This window comes from Ursus americanus, chromosome 22 (genome assembly GCF_024610735.1).
Source record: "Ursus americanus isolate L20-20 chromosome 22, mUrsAme1.1.p, whole genome shotgun sequence".
NCBI lineage: Eukaryota > Metazoa > Chordata > Mammalia > Carnivora > Ursidae > Ursus > Ursus americanus.
In genome coordinates this window covers 16228504-16245147 of record NC_142148.1, presented here as the reverse complement: position 1 = coordinate 16245147, position 16644 = coordinate 16228504, and the positions used below count along the sequence as shown (strand labels likewise).

General features: G+C 50.0%; 1 protein-coding gene across 2 annotated transcripts in view; it reads left to right on the top strand.

Annotated features, from left to right (window-relative positions):
- Positions 1-876: 876 nt before the first annotated feature.
- MYBL2 (MYB proto-oncogene like 2) overlaps positions 877-16644 on the top strand; it is a 31712-nt gene continuing 15944 nt past the window's right edge. The window contains exons 1-6 of one of the 2 annotated variants that reach the window (XM_045804659.2): positions 877-1099; positions 4630-4723; positions 8358-8429; positions 9285-9377; positions 9585-9805; positions 11783-11945. In XM_045804659.2, coding sequence (XP_045660615.1) covers positions 1080-1099; positions 4630-4723; positions 8358-8429; positions 9285-9377; positions 9585-9805; positions 11783-11945 — 663 coding nt within the window. In that variant the 5' untranslated portion in view covers positions 877-1079. The remainder of the gene's footprint in view (positions 1100-4629; positions 4724-8357; positions 8430-9284; positions 9378-9584; positions 9806-11782; positions 11946-16644) is intronic. The other variant, XM_045804658.2, reaches the window with a different exon arrangement.

Sequence of the window (16644 nt, the reverse complement as noted above, 5' to 3'; positions counted from 1 at the left end):
CTCGCTAAGACTCCAGGAGTTTAAGCACGCGGACAATTTCTGGGTCTTGGGGACCCTGCGGTGAACTGAGGGGCCACTTGGACCTCAGCTTGCCCATAGTTCATAGAGGAAAACGACTACTCAACGAGCAGATCCTGGGCAGCGAAGCCCAGGGATAGATTGGAATTCGGTGGGAGGGGCGGGAAGCGTTCCAGGCCAGGTAATCGCCCACGCAAAGGCAAGGAAACTAGCTAGGCTAGGAGCGGGGTGGTGTTGGAGCTGGTAGAATCCTGATTATGGAATATTTTACCCCGAGGTAGAGGAGAGAGGTTTTATGTTCTGGAGAGGAAAGATTGGGTTTGCATTTTAGGAAGCTCACTCGGGCTGCCGGGAGTTGAGCCCAGGAGCGACAGCCATCGAATTCGAGGCTGGAGAGGAAGCAGGGAGACAGTTCGAAGGCACAAGCCCCGGTCCACAGGGTGAGGGAACAGTTTAGCGCGGGGGCTGTAGGGTCAGAGGAGCGGCTTGGAGTAGCGTGGGGGTTTCTGCACAGGCCGTTTCCCCGGCCTGACTCTCCCATCCCTGTGTCTCACTCCCTTTCCTCAGTCTTTGCTGGGTGGGCAACTCCTGGACCGCCCCGGACCCACACCTGGCCTAGGTCCGGCCTAAGTTAAATGGCGGCCGGTTCCATTCCGTAAGTCCCCAAAATCGCCGCCCTCACCGCCGACTCTCCTGGCCCTGGGGCTTCAGGGCTCTGGACCCGTGCGGCGCCTGCCTTCCTCAGGCTCCGCCCCCGAGCCCGCCCCGCCGGCCCCGCCCCCGCGCAACCCGCAGGCCCCGCCCCGCGCACGCCCGCCCGCCCGCGCGCCAGGCCCGGGCGGCGCCGTCGCGCTTGGCGGGAGATAGAAAAGTGCTTCTGTGCGCGCCGGTGGTGGCTGCAGTTCCTGAGAGCAGCGGCGGGATCTACGGATACGCTGACGCCTCCCGGCGCGGCCCCGGGGCCCGGAGCGGCCCGAGCAGCCTCACCCTGACCCCGGCCCGGCTCCCGCTCCGGGCTCAGCCGGCGGGCGGGCGAGCGCGGCGCGGCCCGGGCCGGGGGGATGTCTCGGCGGACGCGCGGGTGAGCGGAGCCGGGCGGCCGAGGGCTTTCCCCTACATCCCCCTCCACCCCGACCCCTGCCTCCACCCCACCCCTACCCTTGCCGTGGCCCCTCCGGGTGGCGCTGGGCTTCCCGGGGAATTGCTGTGTCCCGGGTCTCCCGAGGCAGAGGGCGCGCGCGAAGCCGGGGGGCTCTTGGGGGCCCCTCGCTCAGCTCCCCAGGCCTGCTGGGCCTCGGAGCGGGGGCGGGCGGGTCTTCTGGGACCCGGGCCAAGCCCTGTATGATGTCATTTTGTCTCCCGCCTAATTGCGGGGTGGGGGTGGGACGGCAGTGTCAGCTGCTAGGGCCTTTACCGGGGAGGGAGGCGACCCCTGGAAGGGTAAGTGATTCTCCCTCCAAGCCGCAGCGAGGGGGAAGCCAAAGCCTGGAGGACTTTTAGTTCAAACCTATTTGGGTTCATATTTGGCAGTGGGCATTTCTTCTCAAACATTCCGGGAAGTACGGAGCTCCCCAAACCCTCTCCGGCCCGAGAAGGGTGCCGGGGGGAGGGGACTCTTTTGTGTGTCTCCCCTCTACCCTCAGCCTGGGTGTCGCGGGCCCCAGCTTGGTTTAGTTTAAGAGACCTGTTTTCCTGTTCCACATGAGGAGTTTGGGGCAGTTAGGGTTGAAGGTGAGGGGAAGAGAGACAGATGCGTATCAAGACCGCTCTGGGGCCAAGGCAGGAACTGCAGTCTCCATTTTACTTATTCCTCCAGAGAGTAAGAGGCAGAGTGGAGCCTGGAACCTAGTCTGTAGGTTCCAGGTCCCTGTCTTACACCTGTGTGCTTGGGGCCTGATCTCTGGGTTTTACGTCAGTCTGGGAGTCAAAGGATAAAGGGGGCCTGCCTGCCCAATTCCCTCCCTGGATTCCCGCAGCCCAGATAACCTTAACCCCCTTCCCTTGGTGTCCCCCTTCTCACGAAGAGGGTATAGACTTAAGAAGCACTCACTGCTGGCTTTCCCCAGAGTTCCTCTCAGCATGGAAGCCTCTGATCCCTGGGCCCTGGTCAGGGTGCCTGGCACAGGTTCTGTCTTCCTCAGGCCACCATTTCCCAGGGCACCTCCATTTCCCAGGAAGAGTTTTCTGATCAGCCACTTATCGGACCCTGTCCTCATTTTTGGTGCAGGAAATATTATTCCAAGGAATGACAAGCCCCAGAAAACCCCCAGGTCCTCTGCCACTTTGCTCCTGGGGATCTGTGGAGGAGTCCCCTCCCATGTGAGGGATGGTTTCTGTGCGCTGGCACCCCACAGCCCTCAGTTCAATTCTTGGCCACTCGCTTTAACTCTCCTCTGCACCAGTGCCCCACTTCCCGCTCAGCTTCTGACTCACCCAGCCTGGAGCAGAGCCCAGAACATGGAAGGGCATAGAAAGGGTGTGTTGGACCTACATGTGGTTGCCACCACCAACTTGGCCTCTACTTTTTCAGGGGGGATCACAGGGTAAGGGCTTGAAGGTGCAGGTCTGGAGCCCTGCTTTGTGGACTTGGTAAGTGGCATAACCCCTGTCCCCCTCAGGGTCCACATCTGTTAAACGTGGGTAATGGGAATGCCTGTGAAGTAGATGGTTGGCTCCATGTTGATGATGGAAGTATATTTCGTATACTGTGTATCTCCCAGCTGAGTTGCTTGTCCCTGTTAAAGTATTGGAGCACCGGAGAGTGTTCCCAAAGACAACCTTCTATCTTTGAAGGAACATTTACTGAGCTTTAATTAGCATTTAATTAGCATTTCTTATCAACCAATAGGCAGCAGTAAGGCATGTTTATTCATTAATTCAAGTATCCAGTCATTCCCGGAGCAAACATTTCTTAAGGCCTTTTGATGGCAACCCCCAAAGGCCCTGCGGATGTGGAGGTGGAGCTGACCTCTGTCCCTGTCAAGGAGCAGCCTAAGGGCCTTCATTCTGAGAGACAGGAGGATTTCTGAGGTGTGGGAGCTCAGGAGTGACTCTAGGAAGTTGCTGAGCCCTGGAGAAGGGGAAGATGGACATGAAAGGAAGTCCTTGTCCTCTTGCAACAAGGCTTGTGCTTTGCCTTGCTTGTTTGGAGATGGCTTTTCCCACTTACAGACGCCTGACTTAGGAATGTACCTGACAGGTGACCAGAGGCATTCCCACTACATGGAGTTGGGAGCTTACTAACCTTTCCCTCCCTGCCCCCAGCACCTGACATTCCTGGAGTGAAGAGTGTCATTTCCATTTCTGTAATCATTAAACCTGATAGATATGAAGATTTAGGAGGAACTTGAAAAATTGCCTGTTAGAAAATAACATCCAGAAGTCAAGGCTGCTTGTACTTTGATTTTTCTCTCCATAAACCATGCCTGTGTGTAGGCAAGGATTGGAAAATGGACATAGTTAATGAGGTGATATATTTAAAGTGTTATTCTCAGAGGCGCCTGGGTAGCTCAGTCGGTTAAGCGTCTGCTTTTGGCTCAGGTCATGATCCCAGGGTCCCGGGATTGAGTCCCACATCAGGCTCCCTGCTCCGCGGGGAGCCTGCTTCTCCCTTTCCCTCTGCCTGCCACTCCCCCTGCTTGTTACTCTGTCTCTCTCCCTCCCTCTCTCTCTCTCTCTCTCTCTCTCTCTCTCTCTCTCTCTCTGTGTTAAATAAATAAATAAAATCTTTGAAAAAAAAAGTGTTATTTTCAGATAACCAATATTTCTTTTTTTTTTTCAGATTTTATTTATTTGCTTGACAGAGAGAGCAGGAGCAGGGGAGCAGCAGGCAGAGGGAGAGGGAGAAGCAGACTCTCCGAGGAACAGGGAGCCTGATGCGGGACTTGATCCCAGGACCATGGGATCATGAGTCCTGGGATCATGACCCAAGCCGAAGGCAGATGGTTAACAACTGAGCCACCCAGGTGCCCCTCAGATAACCAATATATCTTGAAATATGTGCTCGATGGTTGTTTATATCACCAGATTTAATCCTTAAAATAACCATAAAATTAAAAAAGTTATGGTATAGAAAAGAAAATACCAAAGAGGTGTCTGGTTTGAATATCATAATATTCTTTTTTTGGTGAAATCTTTTGTTTTTTAAAGACTTTATTTATTTGTTTGTCAGAGAGAGAGAGGGAGAACACAAACGGGGAGTGGCAGGCAGAGGAAGAAGTAGGCCCCCCATTGAGCAAGGAGCCCAATAGAGCAGGGCTCAATCGCAGGATCCTGGGATCATGACCTGAGCTGAGGGCAGATGCTTAACCAACTGAGCCACCCAGGCATTTCTTCTTGGTGAAATCTTAACTTCTTTTTCCTTGCAGCTTTTGAACTCATTAGGGTATTTGTGAAAATAAAAGGATAAAGAAAATAAAAATAGTCCATAACCCCAATTCATTAAAGAATTAAAAAAGGAGGAGGGTGGACATATCAAAAGTGGGCAGTAAAAGGCTGCCTCCCTCAAGCCTTTCCCTAGAGATCGCCAGCCACTGCCCACACGCTGTCCATCCGTCACGGAGCAATGTGTGAAGACACATGCCCTTGACCCTTAGCTTGCTCTCCCTGCAGTGAGGAGCTGGACGAGCTGCACTACCAGGACACAGATTCAGATGTGCCAGAGCAAAGGGACAGCAAGTGCAAGGTCAAATGGACCCACGAGGAGGTGAGTGACACTGAGAGACATTTTGGGGGAGGGGCTGGTGGCCGCTGGGGGTCTGGTCAGAGAACTGAGCCTGGGGTGGGTGTGTGCCTGACGCTGTGATGGGTGCAATGAAGAGGAGGAGCTGGTGAAAGAGGTGGGCGGGTGCTCTGGTTCTCCCGAGTGCCTCTTCTCAGAGCATTCTCGGGAGCTGTGGAGGACTCTTGGAACACTGTCTCTTGGAAGCTGGTGTGTTCTGCATCCTGGGCACTAACTGCTTGCTTCTTGTCCTTTGTCCGCTAGGCTGATTAGCCTGATGTGCAACTTCTTTATTACTATTGTTATTATTATTTTATTTAGAGAGAGAGAGAGAGAGAAAGAGAATACGCGCAGCCACATGTTGGGGCGAGGAGGGGCAGAGGGAGAGGGAGAGCGAGAATCCCAAGCAGGCTCCATGCCCAATGTGAGCCCCAACTCCGGGGCTCCATCTCACGACCCTTAGATCATGACCTAAGCTGGAATCAGGAGTCTGTCGCTTAACCTACTGAGCCACCCAGGTGCCCCTCCTCTTTATTATAATTTTAAAAAATTAACTGCATCCGTGGGACATCAAGCTCTGAATTTTCTTTTTATTGTTCAATCACCTTCACTGTTAGGTACAATCACATGCACCTTTTTAAAGTGAACAGTTGAAAGCACCACCTTGATGATCCCAGAAAGGTCCCTTTGTGGTCCGTCTTCCCTGGCTCCAGGCAATTGCTGAAGTAATGCCTCTTGGTTTGTTTTGTGTTGTCTGTTCTTGAATGTCCTATAAATGAAATCATACAGCTGTACTCTTTTCTATCTGGCTTCTTTTGCTTAACAAAATAGCTGCTTGATTCAGCAATTTGTTTTTATTGCTGAATAGCATTCCTTTATTCGGGTATACCACAATATGTTTCTCTTGTTGATGGGCATTTGGGCTGGTTTCAGTTTTTGGCTATTGTGGATAGAGCTGCTGGGAGGATTCTTACATAAATCTTTTTTGAGGATTATGATTTCGTTTCTCTGGGCGAGATATTTATATGGTCATGGGGTGGTGTATGCTTAGTTTTATAGAAACTACCAGACCTTTTTCTAAATTGTTTGTTCCATCCTAGACTCCTGCTGGCCTTATCTTTTATTTTACCTTTTTTCCCCCTGGATATGTTTAATTGAGGTCTTTTTTTTTTCTTAGTGTATGTCTTGTAAAACATTTTTTAAAAGATTTTATTTATTTATTTCAGAGAGAGCGAGCACAAGCAGGGGAGAGGCAAAGGGAGAAGCAGACTCCCTGCTAAGCAGGGAGCCCAACATGTGGCTTGATCCCAGGACCCTGGGATCATGACCTGAGCCAAAGGCAGACACTTAAATGACTGAGCCTTCCAGGCGCCCCAAAACTTTTTTTTTTATGATTTTATTTATTTATTTGACAGAGAGAGCACAGCAGGGGGAGCAGTAGAAGGAGAGGGAGAAGCAGACTCCCTGCTGAGCAGGGAGCCCGATGCGGGGGCTCAATCCCAGGACACTGGGATCATGACCTGAGCCGAAGGCAGGCACTTAGCCATCTGAGCCACCCAGGCATCCCTCCCATTGAAGGTTGTTTTTTTTTTTTTTTAAGATTTTATTTATTTATTTGACAGAGACACAGCCAGGGAGAGAGGGAACACAAGCAGGGGGAGTGGGAGAGGAAGAAGCAGGCTCTCAGCAGAGCAGGGAAGCCTGATGCGGGGCTTGATCCCAGGACCCTGGGATCACGCCCTGGGCCGAGGGCAGACGCTTAACGACTGAGCCACCCAGGCATACCTCTCCCATTGAAGGTTTTTAAAGCAGAGAAGTGACTTGAACATAGCTGGGCTTCAGGGGAGCTAATCTGTGTATAGGATGGATAAGAGATCTGGGGGTAGCCCAGGCTGAGACTGGTGGTACCCAGTACAGGGAGGGTGCCGTACCAGGCAGCTGTGGAGAGGTTAAGGCAGGGATGGAACTGAGAGGTAGAGGAGGCCCCTGGGTTCCGGGAGGAGATGGAGACAATATAGCAAAGACAATACTTGCCAGTTGTCAGGGAGGGTGGCGGTGCTAGATATGGACATGGGCACATGGGAGGAAGGCCGGTGTTGGTCCAGGGCTGGCTCAGCTACAGGATTTATGGGGACTTTGCCCCAGCTGGTGCTGACTGCACTTGAGGGCCTGAATTTCTGTAATGGCCTTTTTCTTCTGTCCAGGAGTGTGTGTGTGTTAAAAAAAAACACACAACAATAAACGAAACATATCGTCATGGCCATTTTTAAGTGTACGGTTCGCGGTGTTCGGTGTGTTCCCATTGTGCAGATCTTCCGAATGTCTTCATCTTGCAAAACTGAATACGCCCACCGAGCGCCAGTTCCTCCTTACCCCCCTCCCCCAGCCCTTGGCAACCATCTTTCTGCTTTCTGTGCCTACGATTTTGACTACTTTAGATATTTCATGCGAGTGGAATCCTATAGTATTTGTCCTTTTGTGACTGGCTTATCTCACCTATGTCCTTGAGGTTCATCCCTGTTGTAGCTTCTAACGGAATTTCCTTGTTTTAAAGCTGAATAAACATTCCATTATATGGATATATCACATTTTCTTTATATAGATGTATATAAAATATAAAAAACCAATTTGATCGAGTTCTTTACATCCAGTGAACTGCAGCCATTCATAGTACAATTCAGTGAGTTACAACAGATGTATTACCTTGAAACTACCAGCACCATCGCATTATAGAACATTTCCATTAACTTCTAACAGTCTTTGCACCCCTTTGCTGTCCTTCCCTCCCTCCTTCCCTCACCTCCGACCTCAGACAATCACTGACTACCTTTTTGTCCTTACAGCTTTGCTGACATTTTTGGGAATGTCATATACATGGAATCCTGCAGTGTGTACCCTCCTATGCCTGGCTTCTTTCCCTCATCATGATGTTGAGATTTCGTGTTGTTGCGGGAGTCTGTAGTTTATTTTCAGGAGACTGTTGTAACACCGACTGTTCACCTGCCCACAGGTCCCCGTCTCCCGAGCCGCGTCGCTGTCCTCTCTGGTCTGGATTCTTCTCATGGCCTCCTTTCCTCCATTCTGCCCTCTCAGAGCCCCTTTCCCTGAAGCTGCCAAGGTGAACTGCATAATAGGCATGTTGGACCGTGACCACCCACTGCTCAAATGCCTCAGTGGCTCCGTATGAGGCCTCTGTGTGAGGCAGAGGCCGGAATGAGTCCTGTGTGTGGTCTGCCCCCTGCCGTGCCCTCCCAAATCCTCTCGCATCCCCCTCGCTTGCTTCCTGCATTTTAGCTGCGCTAGCCTTCCTTTGAGCCTGTCCTTCGGTCTCCCTGAAGAGGCAGTCACCATGTACTTCTCCGCTGGCCCTCAACCAGCCCCAAGGTGGCTTTATTTTTGTTTGTGGGAGCCTTTAATTAGCTCCCTCTGGACCATAATTCCCACAAGAGGGGGCAGCTCTGTCGCTGCCTGTTGCTATGTCTGCAGTACCTGGCACATAGTAGGCGCTCCCTTCATGACTGCATGCGTGAAGGACGTTGTCCTTTTGGCTGTTCCTCCATTATGATTGGCTGCTTTCTGCATATGTGTGAGCTGAGCCCTCTCTTTCTGGCATTGGCAGGACGAGCAGCTGAGGTCTCTGGTAAGGCAGTTTGGACAGCAAGACTGGAAGTTCCTGGCCAGCCACTTTCCTGTGAGTGCAGCCCCTCGGTGGCCCCCTCCCCCAGAGATGAGGGTTCTGGGTGACCAGACAGTGTGCCTGGGACAGACTTTCTGCCAAGGAGAAGAGGGTGTTCCTTACCAAGCTGCCCCCTCCCCCCAAAAAAAGCAAACAACCTTCCTAGGCCCGTTCTTCCCAAGCCAGAATTCAAGTTCCCCTGTCATAAGCATCTCCACACAGCAGCCTTGGCAGGCCTGGTGGTCTTTAGGCTCTGTGCCATCTGGAGCATGTGACCAGTGGCACATTTGCATTTCTTCCCGCAAGAAATGCAAATAGTCTCAACAGCAAGACTGAAAGGAGGGGAAGCGATACTTTGGGCAGGCTTCTTGCCAAAGCCCCCCCAGAGCAGCTGGAGCCTCCTGGGGATGCAGGTCCCCCAGATCCCCCCCCCCCCCAGGACTGCAGGTGCCTGGTAGGGAGGGGGCGTGGCAGGAGCTGCTATCTGCCTTATTTCTTGAGTCACTCGATGGCTCAGGGACCAAGTCAGCAGACCCTTCCTACCTCATTCCTCACCTTCCCTGCTTCTGTGAGATCTGAAACCTTAAAGGAAATAATGCTTTCCCAGAAGCAAGGAAGGATCTCTGACATACACCACAAACTTTTATAGGAATTTATGGCTCCTGATGGTGGCCTCCTTGTATTGTGGGGCAGGAGGAAGCTTCCTACAGGAAAAACACGTGTGTTCGGCCTGTGGGAGTGTAGCATGTGGTGGGGAAGGGAACAAGACAAAACCTGTCTGAGGTAGGCCTGGCCCATTCAACCCAGTGCTCAGCCAGTGTCCAAGGCTGCTGTCCTAGGAATCCTCACGGGTTCCTGTTCTCTTCCCAGAACCGCACCGACCAGCAGTGCCAGTACCGGTGGCTGAGGGTCTTGAATCCAGACCTCGTCAAGGGGCCATGGACCAAAGAGGAGGATCAAAAGGTAACTGTCGGCCAGTGCCTTGCACACAGTGGGCTTCACCCACCCCAGCGGATCAAGGGACGGTGAGGCTGTCCTGGGGGTGGGCAGGGGTGTCCAGCTGGCCCTCTCAGAAACGCAGTGAGATGAGACGTATGTGGAGGGAGGGTGCTGTGTTGGGGCGGTGAGGGAGGGGCGGGTGCCCCTAGCTTCACAGAGACCTTTTCCAAGGTCATCGAGCTGGTCAAGAAGTACGGCACGAAGCAGTGGACACTGATTGCCAAGCACCTGAAGGGCCGGCTGGGGAAGCAGTGCCGTGAGCGCTGGCACAACCACCTCAACCCCGAGGTGAAGAAGTCCTGCTGGACTGAGGAGGAGGACCGCATCATCTGTGAGGCCCACAAGGTGCTCGGCAACCGCTGGGCCGAGATTGCCAAGATGCTGCCAGGGAGGTGAGCTGCCAGCTGGGGGCCGGAGGCCGGGGGCCGGGATGTTCCCAGGAAGTGAGGGCATCCGCTGGGCTTTTGGGGGATGTTCCAAGAGTCAGTCCTATTTCTTTGCAGTTGTTCACTTTTCCCAGAGATGAATGAATCCTTCAGATTCTTGCCTAGGGGTGCCTGGCCTGGCTATATAGGCAGTTCTGAATCAGGGCAGGGAGAAGGAGCCTGGGGGCCTCTCACTGTGTACAGATTTTCTTTTAGTCCCTGTTGGAGCTCTGTGCACCACACCTGCCCTCTGCCAGGGTTGCCTGGTCCCTTTTTCTAGAGAGTAAACTTCTCTTCTCCAGCCTGTGCGGTCAGGGCCAGGATCTAGACATCCAATCCACTGCTCTGTTTTCTACTCCTTGCTGTGCCTGGTCCCTCTAAGAGGCTCTTGGGGCTCTGGGGGAGCATTGGGAAGACTTGTCTCCATTCTTGCCAGAATCTTCCTCCGGGGTCAACTCCCCTCTCCTAAGTTGCTTATTGCTCCCCTAAGTGCTTTCCATCTTCTGGAAACTTACAAAAATCTCTTATTTGTGGCTGTTTTCTACCCTGTTCTCTTTGTCCTTGTGCATTTCCCTCTTATTCAGTTTTATTTTTAATCTTTTGTCATGACACTGTGCTCCTGCAGGGGAGAGGAGATAAAATGCCGGGTGCTGTATTTCCTCTTAAGTCTGGAATGGTCTAGTTTCAAAACTCAAACCTGAGTGTGTTATCCTTTTGGTGCTTCTCCTAGCGCTTGGGTGGCAGACCTGAGTCTCTCTCTCCCGTGTGACCTGCCTGGCCTGGCTGATGCCACCAGCCTGGCCTTGATGCACTGTCACCCTTGCTTACCCTGGGGCTTTAGCTCTGCCCTCCTCTCAGCCCTGCAGACATGGTGACGACGACTCTATACTTCTGTACTGCTCTGCTGCCACGCAGTCCTACAGCTACGTTGCTGTGGGCTTCCGTAGTCCTCGCCTCCTCTGTACTCCTCTACTCCTCTGCTGTCATTCGTGCTGCTTACGACTGTGCTGCCCTGTCCTGCATCACTTGGCTGCCGCCTGCCGCTTGCTGCTGTGTGCTGTATGCTACTCTGTGGCTTCTAAACTACCCCGGCTTCTCTACGCTTTGCATTTCTGTGCTACTGTACGGTGCTGTTTCCATACCACTGTACGCTTTCCTCCTGCTCCGCTAGTCTGTCTGTCTCGGTCTGTTTTCTCTTCCTGTACTTCTCTACACTCCCATACTCTAGTACCCTGTGCCCCTGTAGCATTGTGCTGCTCTCTGCTCACACTACGACCTATGTCACCTCGGTTAATCTTCAGTCAGTGACGGAGTATGAAGTCGTCTCCTGACTCTCCAGATAAAGTCACTGAGGCTCAGAGTGACCCATAGCAGACCCTCTATGCCATCCAGCTCTGCCCTTTGTGGCCATTTGCGTCTGAGAGGAGGACCAGGCCTTGTGTTCAAGATCACTGTGAGCCTCAGAGTGGAGCTCAGCAGCCAGGGGTTTGCTTCTAGTTTCTGCAGGTGCAAAGTGAGTGGAAAAGGGAATGCGAGCTTCAAAAACATTTCATCTGTATGATTTTACCATGGGCGGAATAAAACCTTTGCTTATTTTGCTGAGGTTAGTGGAAATATGTATAAATCGTTGAGAGCCAGAGACACATCTGACTTCATCTTAGAGCTAAGAGACCATAGAGTCACGGTGCCTGGGTGGCTCAGTTGACCGAGTGTCTGACTCTTGATCTCAGTTCAGGTCTTGATCCCAGGGTCGTGAGTTCAGGCCCCACGTTGGGCTCCACACTGGGCATGGAACCAACTTAAAAAAAAAGAGAGAGAGCGAGAGACCAGAGAGTCATCAGGTTGAACCCTTGTTTATAGAAGTGGGAACTCTGCTTAGGGAGGTTAGTGACATGCCTTGTGGCACAGCTGCTGAGTTGAAAGGCCTCCTCTTGGTCCCCGCAGGACGGACAATGCTGTGAAGAATCACTGGAACTCCACCATCAAAAGGAAGGTGGACACGGGTGGCTTCCTGAGTGAGTCCAAAGACTGCAAGCCCCCTGTGTACTTGCTGCTGGAGCTCGAAGACAAGGACGGCTGCCAGAGTGCCCACCCTGTGGAGGAGCAGGTGAGACGGCTGCCTGAGGCCGCCCAGCCCCAGGGCCCGGCTCTGGGTTTGTTGGGTTGCGTATTTATCCCAGATATCTCATTTAACGCCCGTTCCTTCCTTTTCATCTTCGCCACAGCTGTCCGTGACTTCCTGCCACAGGGTGTCCTGTGGGCTGCATCTCCCTCACCAGAGCCTTTCCTTATCCCATAATTCTGCACAGACCTGACACTTGTCTGCCCGCAGGTGAAGGACGACATACAAGCTGACATACAAGATGGAGGATTGGGTGTAAGAGGTCCTAAGCCTCCTCTATCCTCGGCAACAGCTTCCTTCCTACCTGTTGCCTTTTTCAGGCTTTTCATACTAAAAACAGGCTTGCAATTAAAAAAAAAAAAGGTCATTTATTTATTGAGGTATAATTGACATACAGTAAAACCCATGGCGTTTAGTGTACAGTTCTGAGTCATGACAAAAACATACTGTCCTGTAACCAAACCACATCGAGATACAGACATTTCCATCACCCCCCACGTTCCCTTGTCTTCCTTTATGTCCGCCCTTTTCCCTCATCCCAGGTACTCCTCTGCTTTCTGTTTATGATTTCATACAATTTTCTAAAAAATCATAGAAATGAAATTATATGGTATTACATTTGCAATTGTAAAGGTGTTAGCATCTCCCATCCCACATCCCAAAGCAAACTTTTTATTGATATTTTAAAACTATTTTTCTAATGATTTATTCTTTAAAAATAAAGATTTGGGGTGCCTGGCTGGCTCAGTCGGAGAGCATGTGACTCTTGATCTCAGGGTTGTGAGTTCGAGCCCCACACTGGGTGTAGGGATTATTAAAACAAACTTAAAAAAAAAAATTTAAGAGGTGCTTGGGTGGCTCAGGCGGTTAAGTATCTGCCTTCGGCTCAGGTCATGATCTCCGGGTCTTGGGATTGAGCCCTGCATGGGGCTCCCTGCTCTGTGGGGAGTCTGCTTCTCCCTCTGCCTCTGCCCCTCCCCCCGCTTGTGCTCTCACTTGCTCTCGCTCTCTCTCTCAAAACAAATACATTTTTAAAAATCTTTAAAAAAAAAATTGAAGGAAATGTGTCAAAGAATGAAGATTTGACAATGTGGAGTCAGAGGAGGTAACACACTTCCTCTGTGCCCTGTTCTAGTCTCTTCTGTGACTGTGAACTGGTGAATAATTTTTCACGCCCCCCTTCCCTTTCCTTCCTGGCTGCGTGGAACCTGTGAACCACTCCGGGCTGCGAGGCTCCACGGCCGCACTGCATCCTGTGTTTGCTTCTGTTTCTTGATTTCTCAACTTGAGAGCATATCTCTTGATTCCCTGGTAGGGAAAGATCTAGAATGAAAAGTAAATCGACTTCTTCCGGTCTGGACTCCCCACACATCCCCTAAGCAGAGGTGTCTACTTTTCACACTTTCTTGTGTATCTAAGTAACACGTTTTCCAGCCTTTTACTTCGGGTTGAAGAAGAAGCCTACGTTGCACACTGAGAAACAGTGGGCATCAGCAGGCACAAAGTCCCCTGTTAGGTTGAGGGGGACGTGGACACACCTTTCTCAGTCTCTGAAAATCCTCAGCTGAAAGTCAGGTTATTGACTTAGCTTTTGCCCCTGGCACATTGCGTCTGGAGCGCGGGCTGCGCTGGGCCAGAATGAGCCCTGGGGCCCAGTTAGCGTGTTATTTTCAGCCGTGTTTCATCTCCAGCATCATTTTCATGGTTCTTTTGTGCTGTTTGTTTATGTAATTATGTCTAATTTTTAAAATTAGAAACCAAACTTTAATGACCGTCCTTGTGGCTCAAATCGCTGCTCACGTGCTCAGTCATTTCTTTGGAAATTCCTAGAGATTGCTTGAGACACATTTCTTGAAAACCTTCTAATACATTTTGCTAGATTGCCTGCCAGAAAAGGTTTGCCTATTAATGTGCGTATGGGACCACCTCCTGGTCTCGCCACTCACTGGTCAGTGCTTGCAATTGTGATTCTTGTCCCTCTGCTTCAAAAGCAATGCATAGTCATTGTAAAGAGTTACAGGCGTTACAGAACTGAATATTGCGGAAGGCGGAGCCTGCTAATCTCAACTGCCCGACAGAACCAATACGTCGTTTAATGTGTTTGCCAACATTTCTTACTAAGGGCAGTAAGTTTAAAATGAGATTATGTTGTAACTTACTGCCTTGCGGTTTCTTCTTAAATCTTTCCATGGTATTTTGTGCATACAGATCTTTACACCGTTCTTGAATCTGTCACCTCTTGTCATAACCTGCTGATGAACATCTGTCACCGTTTCTGTTAAGATGCTTCGGTGAACATCATCGCTCAAATTCTTTGTGCGTCTGCTTATTTTTTTTTAATTTTAAAAAGATTTTATTTATTTATTTGACAGAGAGGTAGCGAGAGGGGGAACATAAGCAGGGGGAGTGGGAGAGGGAGAAGCAGGCTTCCCTCTGAGCAGGGAGCCCGATGCGGGGCTTGATCCCAGGACCCTGGGATCACGACCTGAACCGAAGGCAGATGCTTGACGACTGAGCCACCCGGGTGCCCCGTGCATGTACTTTTTGATGTGGGTTAATTTTACAGATGTGGCACGACTGGTCAAGTGGTCCAGACATGTGAAATTTTCATAAGCATCACCAAATTGCCACTCCAGGGGTGGTACCATTTTGTCCTGTCAGCAACGGATGGCCTTGCCTGCTGTCTCACACCGTTGTCACCACTGGCTGTGACTATATAAAAAATATCTTTGCCGGGGTGCCTCAGTCGTGAAGCGTCCGACTCTTGATTTCTGCTCAGGTCATGATCTCAGAGGCGTGATATCAAGCCCTGAGTTGGTTCGGGGCTGCACACTGCAGGTGGAGCCTGCTTAGGATTCTCTCTCTCCGTATCTTAACAAAAACAAAAAAACCAAAAAACTTTGCCAATTTTATGAACAACAATGGACTATCATTTGGGTTTGATTTCCTTTTACTACTGGTGAGGTTGACCGTTTTTCTTTAGTTTATTGATTTGCCTTTGCCCTTTTTTTTTGTTTTTTTGTCATTCATAAACTTTTATTTATATATTAAGGATATTACCCCTTTATCATATAGTAACTCCTTTTTCCCAGCTTGCGAAACTTGGAGCTTCCTCATCCCTTCACTTCATAAAGGTGTAGTTTATAGAGAGTAAAATTCACCCTCTTAGTAGATAGTTCTGTGCATTTTGACAAGTGTCACCAACACCATGGTCAAGGTGGAGGACATTTCCAACACCCCCTAAAATTCCTAAGCCCCCAGCTGCTGGCGACCGCTTCTCTATTTCCTTTCTGTAGTTTTATCTTAGTAAGGACGTCGTGTAAATGGAATCATACAATCTCTGCTCTTCTGTGACTGTTTTCTTTCACGTAGTTATTAACGCATTCAGATTCATCCACGTGACTGCGTCTGTCAGTGATTTGTTCCTTTTTACTGCTGAGTGATAGTCTGTTGTATGGGAGTACCATTCTTTATCTATTTACCAGCTGAGGGACGTTTCTAGCTATGTTTCCAAGTAAAGCTGCTATAAGCATCTGTGTACAGGATTTGCTGTGAACATAAGTTTTCATTTCTCTGGGGTAAACATCTGGGATTGGGATTGTTGGGTTGTATGGTAAGTGTATTCTGAATTCTAAATGAAATCACCAAGCCATTTTTCAACATGGCTGTTTCCGAAGCAGGATTCCCACATTCAGGCCTTTAAATAACGTTTATGGCATTCTTCCCCTTTCTCCGATTGTCGCAGTTACAAGTTTTCAATCAAATCTGTTCTTCTCTCCTTTTCTTCCTTTGCTTGGATGACAAACCATTTCCATCCTGTTCACTTGACAGTGATAGCAATAATAGCCGCGGTGTATGTTGGCACTGTTCGCATTGTTGCTGATCTCACCCCTGCCTGGTGAGCCTTAGGTCCTCATTTTATAGGCAAGAGAGCTGACCCACACACAGGTCACACAGCTTGCTCAAGGTCGCTTAGCAAAAATGTCCAAACTGGCTGAATCCAGAGCCCGTGTCCTCTCCCCGACGCCGTTGTGTCCCTCCTCATTGACACGGGGATCGCACTCCTTGCCCTCCAGAAGGCCTTGTTGCTCACATGTGCCATTTTCAAGGCTATGCTGTTATCTGTAAGGTTAACATGTCAGCCTTAGTTTCAGGGTTCTGCCAGGGGAGCTATTGCCCCAAATGATTTTCATCTTTTTTTTTTTTTTTGGTCACAAAATTAGTATACATTCATTTTCCAAACAATATTAAGCATACAGAAAAGTCACAAGAATAGTACAAAGAACTCCCAGAATACTCTTTACTAGATTCATTAGTTTTTTTTTTTTAAGGAATTTTTTTTTTTTTAAATTTTTAAGGAATCTCTGTACCCAACGTGGGGTTTGAACTCACAACCCTGAGATCAAGCGTTTCATGCTCCACTGACTGAGCCAGCTAGGGACCTCTAGATTCATTAGTTTTTAACATTTGCTGGATTTGCTTTGTTTTTCTGTATACAGGTACTATTTTTTTATCTGAGCCATTTGAGAGTTCGTTACATGCATTTGCCTCTCTATCCCTTAATACTGAGTCTGTGTTTCCTAAGTATAAGGGGCTTGGCTTACATACTTGTAGTATGCTTTTGTCCAGTTCAGGGATTTTAACACTGACTCAGGACTTCTAACAAATCTACAGTCTATACTTC